The following is an 18,974-nucleotide window of genomic DNA, read 5'->3' on the forward strand; positions in this document are numbered from 1 at the left end:
ATGAAACAACTAACGTTATGATTTGATATTTTTAACATTTTAATTTCTAAGTGTATGCAATCTTCACAAACATCTTAAATATCTTCTGTTGCAAAGGCAGAATTAAGATTAGCATAGAATGAAATATTTTAAAATATGATACAATTGATAAGCAATTCAAAGGGAATTTTGTTAATAACAATCTTATTAAAGTTAAAAAATCTAAATATAAATCTAACAATTTAAGAAATAAAGCTCCATGTATTAATGCTATTATTTTTCAACATATCTTCTAATCTTTAATATATACAAGTATTTTTGCAGGACTCATTCTACGTGGTAAACTGTAAGTATTACAATTTCAAACATATTTTCACATGATTATCTTAATTACCATAAGCTAAATATAAATTATAGATTCCCAGAACAAGTTTTTATACGATTAAATTTCCAATGAAATGTGCATAAACTCATGTTTACACAACGAATTTGCTAACTAGAGAAGATGTCAAAAATTACTCCAGAACTCACATGTGATTAATCATCTTTTTGATGGCATTCTTAATATCTTTATTTCTTAGTGTATAGATGGCTGGATTCAGAAGAGGTGTGATGACTGAATAAAATACAGCAAGAAACTTGTCCAGCCATGTGATGCTGACAGGAGACAGATAGATGAAAATGACAGGCGCAAATAATAGCACAACCACTATGATATGGGAGGTACAGGTAGAGAGTGCTTTTGATGAACCATCTTTAGAGTGAAGCCGAACAGTTAATAGAATGTAAGTGTAAGATATCAGCAAGAAAATGAAACAAGCTGTTGCTACAACACTACTGTCAGCATTTATCATAATTCTCAGATTATCAGTATTAATGCAGGCTAATTTTATCACCAAAGGAATATCACAGAAAAAACTGTCTATCACTCTAGGTCCACAGAAAGGTAGCTCCAAAATCAGGATCAGTTGACTAACACCATGTACAAATCCAATGATCCATGATATCACAACCAGCCAGATGCACTTCTGTTTGTCCATGATGCTGGTATAGTGGAGTGGTCTGCAGATGGCCACATAGCGGTCATAGGCCATTGTTACAAGAAGTACCATCTCACTCCCTACAAAGAAATGTGCAAAGAGGACCTGACTCATACAACCTCCATAGGAAATTAGTTTATTTTCTTTTACAAGGTCTATGATCAGTTTGGGGGTAGTAACTGAGGAAATGCATAAGTCAATAAATGAGAGATTGGCTAACAGAAAGTACATGGGAAAATGGAGATGATGATCAGTGATGATTAATATCACAACAAAGAGGTTGCCTACCACAGTCATCAGGTAGAGGGTGGAAAATGGCAGCAGGAGGAAGATCTGTAGTTCCCTTGAGGTACAAAGTCCTTGGAAAATAAATTCAGTAACCACAGAGTGGTTTACTTCTTCCATTATTTGATTTTGCTCCAATGGGTTGAGAGAAACAGAGCCTAACAAACCATTATTGAAACAGAGACAGTAACTTAATGGTCACAGTCAATTAAGAAAAAAAGAATTCAAATTATATCAGCACTGTATTCTGTCAAATTTGCATTAACTGTTTCATGTTAGTATATACTTTCTAATCATTTTATAATTTAAAAAAATTATACATCTCAAAGATAATATACATAGGGGTGTTAATGAGCATATTGTCCAAAAAATAGCAGGAGCAATTACTCTGTTACGTTTTTAAACCCTTAAATTTTTCTTTTTTCATGGTATCAGAGGTAATATTCCTCAATTATTATCTGAGTCATATTTACAGCATCTTCATTGGATTGTGTTTATACCAAAATGATAGGCCATTCATATATTTTCAAAATAAACATAAAATTCCCAAATATAATGTCTATTTTTGACTATGTCTATAGGCAGAATCAAATGCAGTGTATTAAAATTTGTGAAAAAATAATTCATCAAATAAATTGACAATTCACCTGCCAAACACATATTTTCAGCATCATGTGTTCCTTGAACTTTGGACTTACTCATTGGAGTATATCTCTGAACAATCATCTGTTACGAGGCATGAAGGATGTTACTTATTGTCATATACATACAGCTTTTCAACTATAAATCATGATACTTCATACAACAGTTTGAATAATGTTCATGAATTTTGTTTTCTCTGTCTCTCCACCTTTCTGCTTCATTTCTCCACTTTTCTTTTTTCCTTTATTGATTGTCCAATTTTAAATGTTTCTCATAAGTTTTCTTTCTCAATTTCAATGTCTGTAAATTTCCTTGCTCTTTTTAGGTTTGAAATTGAAAGGGTAAACGTTAACAAATTAGAGGATTTTTATGAGTTTCTTGTTAAGTACTTAAAACATTATATATTAATAATAATAGTGATTATTATAATTTCCTGGGCCAATAAGCTGCATGCAGAAGTAACACTTTAGTGAAAAATGAGGTCTGTCTGATTTTGAATCCTCAATATTACTTCCAATTATCAAACAAATGATAGGAATTTCAATTACAAGAAGTTTAAGGAGATTAATGACATTTGTAAAATAAAAGACTTTGCTATTTAAATACAAATACAAATAAGTAAAACTGATCAATTTAAGTAGCAAAAATAGTCAGAATTACCTACAATTAATTTCACTGTGTTTAAAATTGAGTATAATTAACTTGTTGAATACCAATGTCATTTTCACACATCTTTTTTAAAAAATTAGGATTCCTCTAATCTGTGTCACCCTAATTTCACTCCAATTTCTAATAACTAATTTTCTAAGATATTGTCTGTATCTTGAGAAAATAGAGAATTTAAAATTCAAAAGTTAATCAGATAACCGAGTAAGTTTAGTGGACTATAGATACAAAGTTTATCTGTACTGGGAAATTAGAAACTTTTAAAGTTTACCCTAAGTTATCAATAGATGTGAGCATATCAAATGTCTTTATCTTTTCTGATGTCTCAAGTAATAGTTGAAAGAGGAAACTATAGTATTTTTATCAAACACAGCAATTAAAACTACAAATGCGAGACTTACTGTAAGTTGTGAAGGATTTAAAACAATGTGCTACTAAAACAAACAGAAATATAAACAAACAAAGCTTAAATGAGTAATTGTGATGGCAATTTAAAGCACAACAATCAGTTTGTGATATACTCACGCTACAACAATCACTTTATTAAACAAATCTTCCCTTTTGAATGATGTTTCCCTAGAATCTGAAACATTTAATCATTGTTTCTACTCTGACTGATGTCACTGAGTTGTTTCCTTTCAGTGTGGCTTATATACACTGACGAGAGTCATATCTCCCTTGGAAAGATTTCCACAATCAACAGGACCATGAAATTGGAAAACCTTTGCACTCAGATTCCTTGAGGATTCATAGCCTCCAACTTCTCTTGAATCTAATCCAAGAGCTCAAAAATAAATTGATTCTCTAACTTTATAAATATTTTGTAAATATGAGCTAATAATTTGTTTGTGTTATGACAAGCTACAAGCTAAGATAAATCACATGGTGCAGTGTGATGCCTTAGCAATTAATGTCACTTGGTGCCAGGTCTGATGATTTGAGTTAATCCTAAGGATCCACAGGGTGGAAGGATAGAAACCACTCACTCGGGTGTCTTCTGAGCTTCATGCATATGTTGCAGGAGAACAAGTAAATATAAATACAGCTACATAAATATATGGACCCACATTAATAATTGTAATAGTTGGTTGAAAAGGGGATAAAACATATCTGTAGTTCTAAAGTTCGCATGCATATTTAGAGAATTATTTCTACACCTAGAAATGCCCATGGAGATATTTTTTTTCTTTCTCACTCTCTTTTGATACTTTATGACCAACACATACCACACCTATGAATCAGGCACATGACCTTATTTTAGGTTATTTTGTTGATCTTTATTTTCAAATACATTTCATTATATATAGTTAAAGAACATCGTTATGTTATAATAGACACACCTACAGAGAAATTACATATTAGTAGTTTATATAGAATCTGTATGTCTTAAAATAATTTCAAAACTTCTTTTGACTTTTCATCACAAGCTTTTGCTTCATTAAATATAGTTTTAATTTCATACAATTTTAAAAGTATTTTTTGAACTCTACATACAGTTGTCTAGAGTAACATTATTGTATATGAAATTAAGTTTTATAAACAAAGTAAATATGGACTTAAATATGCTCCTAATCTTTCCTATAATAAATCTGTTGCTATATTTGCTTCTCCAAAGTACATTTATTAGCTGCAATCTATTATAGTTTTGTTATACTTGTAATAATATCAGAACTCTTACATACATCATCCATGTTCTCCTTCAATTCCCTGACTTATTTGTTCATAATTGTTATTGCATGCATATATATGTATACACACATACATACACACATACATACATACATACATACATACATACATACATACATACACACACATACATACAATTATAATCTCCAATAATATCTGCTTTATCTAACTTTATGTGTATTCATGATTTTTCATGTTTGGTTACTGAGCAACCAATGGTGCACTCTTTCCTGGGAGGGGGTTATGATTCTATCACTCCCAGTTTTGCCCATTTGTGTGTATTTTTTTAATGTGTGTGTAGGGCTGAGTTATATATGGTAGTGCTTTATTGAGGTATCCATTGGGACTGGCCTTTCATATTTAATGTGAAGTGCTTTTGCTGCTCATTCAGCATACTGATAAGCAATAGAATGTGCCCCTGCTCTTCTTCACAAAACCAACATGATTGTTGTGAGAATCAAAGCACATATGTTTCCTCAAGCATTAACAGCACAAGGATAATGAACCAAGGAGGTTGTGAAGGAAGAATTCTTATACATGATTTGTTAATGGAAACCAGGAAGAAAGACTCTGTCAAGACCACAACCCACAGAGAAGCTACTGCAGCCTTTTACATAAAGCACCTCTATAGTGATACCTGCCAAAGAAACTATTAGTTCCACTTCAACCTGAGGTGATTCTGTAGTAAATCCCATTAGTCAGAGTTATTATTTTATATTAACTGATGGTTCTTCTTCAGTTTTGACTTGTAAAAATTTCTTCATAATGTAGATACCTTTGTGGTAGAGTGGTTGTCTTAGCATTCATGAAGCTCCAAGTTTAATCAAAAGCAATGCAGGAAACAGAGTGAATGTGGAGACAAAACTAGAATCCTAACACTTGAGACACAGAGGTAGAAGGATGATAATTTCAAAGTCGTATCGACAATATGATGAGTTTGAGGCGGCAATGGGTTACATGAGACCCTGTACAAAATTAAATGGCATGACACCCTTTGTCATTGAATAACACACACACACACACACACACACACACACACACATATATATATATAGATATATGTTTGCTAACTTTGTTCTTAAAATGTTGCATTTCCATAAAGTGACAATATAGACAACAAAACTAGTAAAAATACTCCTCAAAGAGTATTTTTCAAAAGAACAGTAATACTTCTTTTGAAACAACACTGCAAAGGGAATTCAAGTTTAAATCTTAGTTGTGCAGATATTCAAAGAATTGAGGTCAGGATAAATTACTTTTGTTACTGTTTTGTTTGTCTAGTATCTTTTGTTTATTTATGTTTGTATGTCTTGTTCCATTTTAATTCATAATGGGATATCAGTTGTGAAGAAAAAGATAACCACGCAACAATTCACAGAGTCACAGGCAAGGTAATGAGGAGGACCCAACGGGGAACACATGGATCTCACAGAGAAGGGAAAGAGAAGACCTCCTGTGTGGAACAAGGAAGATCGGGACAAAAACTCGAGAGAGCCAGTTGGAGAGTGGGCAGAGGGTAGAGTATGTGAAAGAAATGAGTAGAAAGGGTGATTTTCAGTGACAGGTAGAACCCTGATGCAAGGGAAACTGCTATGAATATATAAAGGTAACCCAGAGTAAGACTCCCATCAATAGTGGATATGTAATTTGAACTTGTTATCTCCTGTGATCAGGTTGGTGACTAACCAAATTTTTATCAGAGAGCATACATCCCGTAACTGATGAAAAGAGATACAGAGACCTAACATAAGGCCTAGCTCAGGGAATTCTGCTGAGAGAGGGAGAAAGGGTCATAGGAACCAGAGGGGTCAAGGACATTGTAATAAAATTCAAAGAAATTAATCTAACTCACAGAAACTCACAGATTCTGAACCAACAACTAGAAAGCCTGCATGGGACCTATCTAAGCTCTTTACAGATATGTGACAGTTGTGTAGTTTTGCTTACTGATGTGACTCCTAAAAATGGGAGCAGGGACTGTCCCTCATGTCTTACTGGCTCCTGGGAAATCTTTCCTCATTCTGCATTGCCTTCCCAGCCCTAAAACAGTGAGAGGAGAGTAGTCTTATCACAACTTTATATGCCATTCTTTGTTGATACCCAAGAAAAGACTGATCCTTTCTGAACAGAAATAGTAGGAATGGATCTAAAAGCCTTGATGGGAAGTTCGGATGGAATGAGAGAAGATGAGGAAGGAGAAACTGAAGTTGTGATATAAATAAATAAATAGAAAAAAGAAATTGTAATGATCTCTCTTGATTTGTACTTCTATGGTCAAATTTTCTGTCAACCCCTCTGATGTACTAGATACAACTGATAGAATCTCCTCTTTATATTTTTTTCAGAAGGAATTTGTTACCCAGAGCAAGGAAAAATTCTCTATACTTCATCAATCATTTTTCCTAATGTATCTGCCTCTGAATCAGCCAGTATGATATCATCCATATAATGATAAATTTTAGATTGAGGAAATTGTTTATAAATTATTTCTAATGACTGTTGTACAAACTATGGATACAGTATTGAGTTGTTTAATATTCCTTGTGGAATAACTTTCTACTGATATCTTTTCAGAGGATGAATAGTATTATTTGGCACTGTAAAGTCAAAATGTTCCTTTCCTTGTTCTTGCACAGGTATAGTATAAAAGCATATTTTAATCAATCACTGTAAAAGACCATTCCTTACATCATAAAGAAGGCAAGGGAATTCAAGAATGCAAGCTTAATGGCTGAATCACCTTATTTCTGGCTCTTAACTATGTAACAATTCCCCATTGTTCGGAATTCTTATTAATAAAAATAAAAGAAAAATTTTTAAAAATGACTTATTCTTCTAGTTGTTCCTATAACAATTGTTTTATGACTTTATTTTTTCTGTTATATTAGGATATTGTTCCACATACCAAGGTTTATGCTTCTTGAAACACATATTACACAAAATTCTGTCACTGAATTGCTAAAATCTAAATAAAATTTATATTCTTAAAAACTGTACAGGAAGTAAGAGTTCATTTTATAATTTAATTATATAGTTTAGCAAGGAGTCCTTACAGTGTTCTGTTGTCATAATGTGACTGTGAGCATGTGAGCACAGGGTGTCTAGGTTTAAAATAACTTATAAAATAGTCCTGAAAAAGAGTGAGGAGGGGTAAGAAACAATGCAAGAACTGTGAAATGTAATCATGTAGGCATGGGACAGCCATTTAGGTCACAATCCCAAAGTTGCCCACTCTGGGCGCCACACAAGAAAATCGTCAGCAGTCAATCAAGATTAGAGAGTACCTATGTATTTCTACATCTCTGTGCTAAACTGTGAGCCACTGGTGATTCTGGGACAGTGCCAGGCACTTTCTTCAGTTGAGACCTACTGATGAGATCGTAGTGCCCAAGGGATAGGTGCAATCAATGATGGCTATGGGTCATAGCAATGGATCAAAAACAAAACAAAAACACATGAGTGGAGTTCTGTTTGTGTGTGTGTTGTGTGAGTGTGATATTTTGTGAATGTAGAAAGGAATAGTAAGGGTGGGAAAAAATAAGAGGGCACAGATTATATCAGATGTAATCATCTTATTGCAGATATTGTCAAGTAAGATACTTAATAAAAAAGGGTGACAGTATAGATGAGAGTTAAGTCTATAAACACACTGGAGATAATTTGTTCTGAAAAAGATATCAGAACCTACACATATGTATACATCAAAGTCTGTGGCGAGAAATGAGCCATCCTTACCTGTAACCATATGATTTCAGAAGAACATGATACAGATATTTGTTTTGTATTTTAAATAATTTATGTTATGACAACCTCTTTAACTTATTAGAATATGCATACCGGCTGATTTTAACCATTAGCTAATGAAAGGTTGGCATGATTTTCAAAAATTTTGATTTTGTATCTGTTTAGAAATGAACTAGCCTACCAGCTATTGTAAACATGCTTACATACAGTTTATTCAGTAAAGGAAGCATTACATCAAACGATATATAGTACGAATTATAATAAATATCATATTATCAAGTGTTTAATGATTACCTAACTGGCCTCGACAGTTAAGTTACGCTATTAAATAATATAAAATCATGATCATGGAAATAATTTGTAATCTGAGAAAAGTATATTCAAATATTATAAACAAATTGTTCTTTTGGGAGAATAATAAATAGAAAATACTTAGTAGAAAATTAATTAAAAAATTCTGAATTTATGTGAATAGTTAAGACTTGAAAAGTAAAAGAGATATAACAATATGAGGCAACTAACATTACAATTTGATATTTTTAGAATTTAGAAATCTAAGTGGATGCAATTTCACAAATATCTTTAGTATCTTCTGTTATAAAGATAGAGTTAGGATTAGCATATAAGTTCATATTTTAAAATATGATACAATTGATAAACAATTCAAAGAGATTTTGCTAATGAACATCTTACTAAAGTTAAATAAGTTTAAAAGTTAACAATTTAAGAAACACAGCTACGTGTATTAATGTGATCATTATTTTTGCAACATATCTTTTAATCTTTAATATATACAAGTATATTTTGTAGAACTCATTCTAAGTGTTAAACTGTAGGTATTACAATTTTATATATATTTTCAAATGGTTATCTTAATAGCCATATTCTAACTGCAAATTATAGATTCCGAGAACATGTTATTATACAATTAAATTTACACTAAAATGTACATAAAATCATGTATATGCAATGAATTTGCTGATTAGAGAAGATGTCAAAATTGTTCCAGAACTCACATGTGATTTATAATCTTCTTTATGGCTTTCTTAATATCTTTATTTCTCAGTGTATAAATGGCTGGATTCAGGAGAGGTGTGATGACTGAGTAAAATACAGCAAGAAACTTGTCCAGCCATGTGATGCTGACAGGCGACAGATAGATGAAAATGATAGGCACAAATAATAGCACAACCACTATGATATGGGAGGTGCAGGTAGAGAGTGCCTTTGATGAACCATCTTTGGAGTGAAGCTGAACAGTTATTAGAATGTAAGTGTAAGATATCAGTAACAAAATAAAGCAAGCTGTTGCAACAACACCACTGTCAGCATTTATCATAATTCCCATAGTATCAGTATTGATGCAAGCTAATTTCATCACCAAAGGAATATCACAGAAAAAGCTGTCTATCACTCTAGGTCCACAGAAAGGTAACTCCAAAATTAAGAGCAGCTGACTAATGTCGTGCATGAATCCAATGAACCATGATATCACAACCAGCCAGATGCACTTCTGTTTGTCTATGATGCTGGTGTAGTGGAGTGGCCTGCAGATGGCCACATAGCGGTCATAGGCCATTGTTACAAGAAGAACCATCTCATCTCCTACAAAGAAATGCACAAAGAGGATCTGGCTCATGCATCCTCCATAGGAAATTAGTTTATTTTCTTTTAGGAGGTCTATGATCAGTTTGGGAGTAGTAACTGAGGAAATGCATAAGTCAATAAATGAGAGATTGGCTAACAGAAAGTACATGGGAGAATGGAGATGGTGATCAGTGATGATTAATACTACAACAAAGAGATTGCCTACCAGAGTCATTAGGTAGAGGATGGTAAATGGCAGCAGGAGGAAGATCTGTAGTTCCCTTGAGGTACAAAGCCCTTGGAAAATAAACTCAGAAACCACAGATTGGTTTACTTCTTCCATTCAGTTCTCTGTGCTCCAATAGAGTGAAAGATATGGAGTGTAAAAAAGCATTGCTGGAACAGAAACAATAACTTATTGTTCTTAGTCAAATAAGAAGAAACGAATGCAAATTGTATCAGCATTATATTCAGTAAGATTTACCATAGCTGTTTCATGTTAATATATCCTTCCTAATCAGAAAAAAATCTTAAATATAGGAAAATTCTATACATCTCCAAGATAATATTCACGGGGGTATAAATGAGTATATTATCTAAAAATACCAGTAGTAATTACTCTGTTTACATTTTTCAACCCTTAAATAAATATTTTTGTCTTAGGATAGAGGTAATGTTTCTCAATTATTACCTGAGCCGTATTTACAGCCTCTTCATTTGATTGTCTTAATACCAGAATGATAAGCCATTCATGTATTTTAAACATAAACGGAAAATTTCTAGACATAAAGTCTATTTTTGTCTATTTCTCTAGGCAGAATCAAATCCAGTGTATTAAAATTTGTGAGAAAAATAGTTCATCAAATAAATTGACAATTTATGTGCCGAAGATATGTTTTCAGCATTTTGTGTTCCTTGAACTTTGGACTCATCCATTTGAGTGTACCTCTGAATAATCATGTATTACTAGGTGTTAAGGATATTATTTATTGTCATATATTTACAGCCTTTCAACTCTAAAACATGATACTTCACACAATAGTTTTAATAATTTGTTCATGAATGTTACTTTCTCTGCCTCTCTACCTTTTTTGTTTCATTTTTCCTTTTTTCCTTCATGACTGTCTGATTTTAATGGTTTCTCAATAGTTTTTTTTATTAATTTAATGTCTATATATTTTCATACTATTTTTAGGTTTGAAATTGGAAGGTTAAAATGTAAACAAATTGGGAGATATTTTGTGATTTTCTGTTAAGAACTTAAAACATTATATGGTAACAATAATCGTATTTATTGATGTTTTAGACCAATAAACTCTATGCAGAAGTAAAACTATAGTGAAAATTAGGTCTGTTTAATTTCAAATTCCCCAAAACACTTTCAGATTATAAAATAAATTATATGAATTTCAATTCTGAGAAGTTCAAGAAAATTAATGACATTTGTAAAACAAGGTGCTTTGCTACTTAAATGCAAGTACAAATAAGAAAAAATAAAAAATTTAAGCAGCAAAAATACAATTATATAGAATTAATTTTATTGTGTTCAAAATTGAGCATATTTCTTGTTGAACACCAATGCCATTTTCACATATCTTTTTCAAAAATTTTGTGAATTCTTAGTGAATTATGATTCCTCTAATATCTGTCACCCTAATTTCACTCCAATTTATACTAGCTACTTTCCTAAGGTATTGTTTGTATCTCAAGGAACTGGAGAATCTAAAATTCAAATGTTATCAGTTAACAGTAGTATAAGTTTAGTCGTCTGTGACAACAAAGTTTTTCCTTGTTTGGAAATTTGAAACTTTTAAAGTTTACACAAAGTGATCATTAGATGTGAGCATATAAAACTACTTTATGTTTCCAAATGTCTCAAAGGCTATTTGGAAGGAAAAACTATAGTCTTTTTTTTTTTAATCAAGCACAGCAATTAAAAACTACAAACACAAGATTAACTTGTGAATGATTTAAAACAATGTGCTACTAAAATAAACAGACATATAAACAAACGAAGCTTAAATGAGTAGTTGTGATGGCAATTTAAAGCACAACAATCATTTTCTGATGTACTCACGCTACAAAAATCACTTTATTGTACTCACGCTAGAACAATTACAGATCTTCCCTTTTGAATGATGTTTCCCTAGAATTTGAAACATTTAATCATTATTTCTACTTTGACCAATGCCACTGAGGCTTATATACACTGTCGAGAGTCATGTCTGCCTTGGAAAGATTCCCATTTTCCACAATCAACAGGACCATGAAATTGGAAAACCTTTGCATGCAGATTCCTTGGGGATTCATAGCCTCCAACTTCTTATGAATTGAATCCAAGAGCTCAAAAAATAAAGAAAATTGATTCCCTAACTTTATAAATATTTTGTAAATATGAGTTAATATTTTGTATGTGTTATGAGAAGTTAAAAGCTAAGATAAATCACATGGGCAGTGTGATGCTTTAGCAGCTAGTGTCACTTGGTGCCAGGCCTAATGACCTGAGTTAATCCTAGGGATCAACAGTGTACAGGTATAGAAACCACTCACTCAGCTATCTTCTGATCTCCTTATGTATTTATTGCAGGGGTACAAGTGCATATAAATACAACTGCATTTATAGTACATAGAACATGATTAAATGTAATAATTGGTTGAAAAAGGGATAAAACATATCTGTAGTTTTAAATTTCACATGCCTATTTAGACAACTATTTCCACACCTAAAAATGCCAACATAGATATTTTTCTTCTTTCTCACTCTCTTCTGATACTTTATGATCAACCCCCACAACACTTATGAATCAGGCACATGACCTTATTTTATATGGTTCCGTTTGTCTTTATTTTGAAATTCATTTCATTATATACGCTTAAGGTGCATATTGTTATGTTTTGATAGACACACCAACAGAGAAATTACATATTAGGAGTTTATATAGTAACTGTGTGTACAAAAATAATTTTAAATCTTTTTTTGATGTTTTATCATAAGCTTTGCTTCATTAAATATAGTTTTCATTTTATACAGTTTTAAAAGTAATTTATTTTGAACTCTGCACACAGTTTTCTAGAGAAACATTACTGTATACAAGAATCAGTTTTATAAATAAAGTAATTATAGACTTAAATATGCACCTAATCTTTCATATAATAAATCTGTTGTTACAGTTGCTTTTACAAAGTGTATTTATCAACTGTGCTTTATTATATTTTTGTTATACTTATAACAACCTCAGAGTGCTTACATATAACTATCCATGTTCTCCTTCAAGTCCCTGATTTTGTTGTTCATCAATGTTTATCGCATGCATATATATATATATATGCATGCATACACACATAGGTTTGTGTGTATATATATGTATATATGTGTGTGTGTTTGTGTGTATATATATGCTTCTTGCACTCCCAGATTTAACCATTCTTGTATGTGTGTGTGTATATATATATATATTGTGTGTGTGGGCTGAGGTCTCATAGGCTTTTCCCATCTACTTAGACCTCTTTTTATTATAGTATTGTAGTATTTTTTTCAGTTTATCTTGGGCAGTCATGCTGGAAAGGCGTTAAAGATAAAGGTTGTGATGTTCCTTTGAGGCACAATCTCATCATAAGTTCCTGATTCCCTGGTTTTTGCAATATTTCTGCCCCTTCCTTTGTAATTTTCCCTGAGACTTAGGTGAAGAAGTGCTTTCTAAAGGTATCCATTGGGACTGACCTCTTCTGTTTACTGTGAAGTGCTTTCCCTGCCCATGCAGCATTAGCAATAGAATGTGTCCCTGCTCTTCTTTACAAAACCAACATGAAAGTTTTGAAAATCAAAGCAGATATGTTTCCTGCAACCTTAACAACAGAAAGATAATAAAACAAGGTGACTGTGAGGAAAGAGCTCTTATACATGATTTGCTAATGGAAACCAAGGAAGACTCGGTTAAGACCACAACCCACAGAGAAAGTACTGCAGCCTTTACACAAGGTACTTGTACAGTGACACCGTCAATAGACTATTAGTTCTACTTCAGCCTGAGGTGATTCTGCACTTAATCTCTTTAGTCACAGTTTTATATTAACTGATGGTTCTTGAGTTCTGACTTGTAAAATTTTCTTCATACTGCACATGCCTTGGTAGGTAGAGTGGTTGTCTTAGCACTCATGAAGCCCCAGTTTAATCACCAGCAATGTAGGACACAGTGAATGTGGTAACAAAACCATTTTCCTAACTCTTGAGAAACAGAGGTAGAAGAATGAGAATCTCAAAGTCATATCAGCGACATGATTAGTTTAAGGCTGCCACGGATTACATGAGACCCTGTACAAAATTAAAATGAAACAAAACAAACAGGAAAATAAAGCGAGAGACACCAAAGCAAACAATAACAAAAGCCATTTTTCATGACCCAATTCTTTGAATACCCCACAACTAATGATTAAACATGAATTCCCTTTGCAGTGTTATTTCAAAATAAATATTGCTGTTCGTTGAGGAGTATTTTCACTAGTTTTGGTATCTATAATGTCAGTTTATGGCAATGTAATATTTTAAGAACAAATATAGCTAGAGTATTTTTTTTTTTTTTGCGTGGCACCCTTTGCAGAAGGGCTCACGCTCAAAAACAGGCAAACATAGAACACAACCCTATCATCCCAATTCACAGGCATCACAAGTTGAAGACATGACTGGAAATTTTGCTATCAGGACTGTTTTTCATTAATGCATTCAATCTTTAGAATAATTAACAACAAACTACTGAAAATTTATAAACTCTGCTCTATTCTGAAATTTGTCCCTCACATCTTCGACTTAAGATTACATTTCTAGTGATGTTCTGTTCATTCACCTATTAAAATTTTGCATCTTAGTGCAAGCATGCATAATTGTGTGTGTGCTTGTATATATATATATATATATGTGTGTGTGTGTGTGTGTGTGTGTGTGTGTGTGTGACTGTATGCTTTTATGTGTGTTTGTCTGTCTCTCTGTCTGTTTGTTGTTTGTGTTTATTTTTACTGATTAAAATAGTAGTTAATTCTGAATCATCTGAAATAATTTCAGGGTTTTCATAATGGAAAAGAACTATTACTACATATTGAGAGCCATAAAAATTGCATACAGCTTTGATTTTTGAACTGAAAATCATAGCTACTTTATTCACTTTTTATGATCTTAAGCTGCATTTTCTGATTGCTTTGCTTCAGTATAGAATGTAAGAGCTCCAGAAAATGGTGTCCCTTTCACTATAATAGGGAGAAACGAGTTAGTTCTTTTTGTAAACTGAGTTCTCTTGCTTTTGTTATATTGGTTGTTAATCTCTCCCTCATAATTTATGCAAACTGTTTGCCAGTGTCCATTTTTGCCCATAATGAGGCAATTTCAATATTAGTAAGAGGTACCACAATTTCTGCTGGTACTATAACTGTTATTTTTTTCAGTCATTTTTCCTTTCAGAATCAATTCAGAAACCTTTACATGTGCCTTTAAATTTTTACTCTGCTTGTGTGCTAAAAATAAATATTCATTGTACGGTATTATCTTTTATCTGTATAAGAATTCTTGTGGGGGAATGAATTGAGAGAAAATCAACTAAAATACATTCAAGCTTTGGATTCAATTGATCACTATATGTATCCTGTAATTTCTTTTATATCAGAGCCAATTCCATTTGAGACTCATTTAATAATTTCTTGGGTTACTCAATAACCAGAGCCTAAAAATAATCTAGATGTACATGCACAGAAAAAATGAATAAAAAAAAATGCTCTACACTTCACAATAGAGTATTGTTTAGCAGGTAAAATATATTACATTCTGAAATTTGAAGGCAAATGGATAGCACTAAAAAAATCATCCTGCATGAGGTAAACTAGACCAAGAAAAATAAAAATGGTATGAATTCATTCATAATAGGATATCAGTTGAGAAGAAAAAGATAACAATTCACAGAGTCACTGGCAAGGTAACTAGGAGGGCCTAAGGGGAAGCACATAGATCTCAAAGAGAAGGGAAAGAGGAGATCTCCTAGGTGGAAAAAGGCAGATTAGATCAGAAACTTGAGAGAGCCAGTTGGGTAGTGTATGGAGGGTAGAGTTCATTTTTTCCAGGTTATTATTATTATTATTATTATTATTATTATTATTATTGCTATCATTATTATTATCATCATTATTATTATTATAAAATTTTCACCTCCTCCCGTTTCCCTCCCCTCCATCCATTCTCCCTCTCCCCCTGCCCAGTCCAAAGAGCAGTCAGGGTTCCCTGCCCTGTGCGAAGTCCAAGGTCCTCCCCCCTCCATCCAGTTCTAGAAAGGTGAGTATCCAAACAGATAGCCAGTACATACATGCAGTAGAATCAAAAAGCCAGTACATACATGCAGTAGAATCAAAACCCAGTGCCATTGTCCTTGGCTTCTCAGTCAGCCCTCCTTGTCAGCCACATTCAGAGAGTCCAGTTTGATCACATGCTACATCAGTCCCAGTACAGCTGGCCTTGGTGAGTTCCCATTAGATCAGCCCAACCATCATAGTGGGTGGGCACACCCCTCTTGGTCCCTACTTCCTTGCTCATGTTCTCTCTCCTTATGCTCCTCATAAGGACCTTGGGAGCTCAGTACAGTGCTAAAATGTGGGTCTCTGACTCTATCTCCATCACCAGATGAGAGTTCTATGGTGATATGCAAGATATTGATCAGTGTGACTATAGGATAGGGCCAGATCAGGTGCCCTCTCTCAGCTGCTCATTAGTGTATTCTAGACATTAGTAAAGGACATTGAGCCTTATTGTTCTCTCAAAGTCTGTGAAGAATTTTGTTGGGATTTTAATGGGGATTGCGTTGAATTTATAGATTGCCTTTGGTAGAAGTGCCATTTTTACTATGTTGATCCTCCCAGTCCAAGAGCATGGGAGGTCTTTTCATTTTCTGGTAACCTCTTCAATTTCTTTCTTCAATGCCTTAAAGTTCTTGTCAAATATATGTTTCACTTCCTTGGTTATAGTTACCCCAAGATAGTTTATGCTATTTATGGCTATCATAAAATGTGAAGTTTATCTGATTTCCCTCTCTGCCTTTCTATCCTTTGTGTACAGGAGGGCTACTGACTTTTGGGTTGATCTTGTAACCTGTCACTTCACTGAAGTTATTTATCATCTGTAGGAGTTCTTTGGTAGAGTTGTGTGGGTCCCTAATTTACACTATCATATCATCTGCAAATAACGAACGTTTGACTTCTTCCTTTCCGATTCGAATCCCCTTGATCTCCTTATGTTGTCTTATTGCAATTGCTCGAACTTCAAGAACTATGTTGAAGAGATATGGTGAGAGTGGACAGCCATGTATTGTTCCTGATTTTAGTGGAATGGCTTTGATTTTCTCTCTATTTAATTTGATTTAGCTTTTGGTTTGCTGTTTATTGCTTTTATTATATTTAGGTATGATCCTTGTATCTCTAACCTCTCCAAAACCTTTATCAGAAAGGAGTGTTGAGTTTTGTCAAATGCTTTTTCTGCATCAAATGAAATGATCATATGGTTTATTTCTTTCAGTTTATTTATATGATGGATTACATTGATAGATTTTCGTATGTTGAACCAGCCCTGCATCTCAGGCATAAAGCCTCCTGGATCATAATGGATAATTTTTTGGATGTGTTCTTGGATTCGGTTTGCCAGAATTTTATTGAGAATATTTGCATTGATGCTCATGAGTGAGATTGGCCTGTAATTCTCTTTCTTGGTTGGGTCTTTGTGTGGTTTTGGTATCAGGGTGACTGTAGTTTCATAAAAAGAGTTTGGCAATGACTCTTCTTATTCTATTAAGTGAAACACATTAAGGAGTATAGGTATCAGCTCTTCTTGGAAGTTCTGATAAAATTCTGCATTAAAACCATCAGGTCCTGGGCTTTTTTTGGTTGAGAGGTTTTTTTATGACAGCTTCTATTTCCTCACGACTTATAGGTCTATTTAAATTGTTTACCTGGTCTTCATTTAATTTTGGTAAGTGGTACTTATCTAAAAACAAGTCCATTTCTTTTACATTTTCCAACTTTGTGGCATATAAGCTTTTGTAGTAAGACCTAATGATTCTCTGAATTTCCTCCATGTCTGTTGTTATGTCCCCATTTTCATTTCTGATCTTGTTAATTTGCATGTTCTCTTTCTGCCTTTAGATTAGTTTGGATAAAGGTGTGTCAATCTTGTTGACTTTCTCAAAGAACCAGCTCTTTGTTTCATGGATTCTTTGGATAGTTTTCTGTGTTTCTATTTTGTTGATTTCAGCCATCTGTTTGATTATTTCCAGTCTTCTACTCCTCCTGGGTGAATTTGCTTCTTTTTTTCTATAGATATCAGCTGTGCTGTTAAGTATCTAATGTGAGCTTTCTCTGCTTTTTTAATGTGGGCACTAAGAGCTATGAACTTTCCTCTTAGCACTGCTTTTATAGTGTTCCATTGGTTTGGGTATGCTGTGTCTTTATTTTTGTTGAATTCAAGAAAGACTTTAAATTCTTTCTTTATTTCTTCCCTGACCCAGGGGTGGGTCAGTAGTTGACTGTTCAGTTTCCATGAGTTTGTAGGCTTTCTAGGGGGGAAGAATTATTGTTAAATTCTAACTTTATTCCATGGTGATCTGATAAGACACAGGTGGTTATTAATATTTTTTGTGTCTCTGGAAGTTTGCTTTGTTACCGAGTATGTGGTCAATTTTCTAGAAGGTTCCATGAGATGCTGAGAAGAAGGTATATTCTTTCTTATTTGGGTGGATTGTTCTATAGATGTCTGTAAAGTCCATTTGATTCATTACCTCCATTAATTCTCTTAGTTCTCTGTTAGGTTTCTGTCTGATTGATCTGTCCATTGGTGAGAGAGGTGTGTTGAAGTCTCCTACTATTAGCGTGTGTGGTTTGAACTGTGCCTCAAGTTCTAACAATGTTTCTTTTAAATATATGGGTGCTTTTATATTAGGGGCATAGATATTCAATATTTAGACTTCGTTCTGATGAATTGTTCCTGTTATGAGTATAAAATGTCCATCTCCATCTCTTCTGATTGATTTTAGTTTGAAATCAACTTCTTTAGAAATTAGTATGGCCACACCCACTTGTTTCTTAGGTCCATTTGCTTGGAAAACCATTTACCAACCCTTTACTCTGAGTAGATGTCTGTCTTTGTGGTTGAAGTGTGTTTCTTGTAAACCGCAGAATGTTGGATCCTGTTTTCGTATCCAATTTCTTAGCCTGTGCCTTTTTATAGGTGAGTTGAGTCCATTGATATTAAGTGATATTAATGACCAGTGGTTGTTAACTCCGGTTATTTTTTGTTGTTGTTGTTAGTAGATTTTGTGTGAT

The 18,974-nt window shown here is 33.3% G+C and overlaps 2 protein-coding genes across 2 annotated transcripts; both read right to left on the minus strand.

Annotated features, from left to right (window-relative positions):
• Positions 1-506: 506 nt before the first annotated feature.
• Positions 507-1,424, minus strand: LOC125416790 (olfactory receptor 4K3-like). The gene has a single exon (XM_048459957.2). The coding sequence runs from the start codon at positions 1,422-1,424 to the stop codon at positions 507-509; it is 918 nt and encodes a 305-aa protein (XP_048315914.2).
• Positions 1,425-9,057: 7,633 nt separating this feature from the next.
• Positions 9,058-9,975, minus strand: LOC125416891 (olfactory receptor 4K3-like). Its single transcript, XM_085696314.2, has one exon. It carries the CDS (start codon positions 9,973-9,975, stop codon positions 9,058-9,060), a length of 918 nt encoding a protein of 305 aa, XP_085552440.2.
• Between the last annotated feature and the right edge of the window lie 8,999 nt (positions 9,976-18,974).

Source organism: Myodes glareolus, chromosome 10 (assembly GCF_982192425.1).
Source record: "Myodes glareolus chromosome 10, mMyoGla1.1, whole genome shotgun sequence".
NCBI lineage: Eukaryota > Metazoa > Chordata > Mammalia > Rodentia > Cricetidae > Myodes > Myodes glareolus.

Coding starts and splice junctions, on each gene's coding strand:
- LOC125416891 (XM_085696314.2), bottom strand. CDS start 9,975: ATGGAAGAAGTAAACCAATCTGTGGTTTCTGAGTTTATTTTCCAAGGG.
- LOC125416790 (XM_048459957.2), bottom strand. CDS start 1,424: ATGGAAGAAGTAAACCACTCTGTGGTTACTGAATTTATTTTCCAAGGA.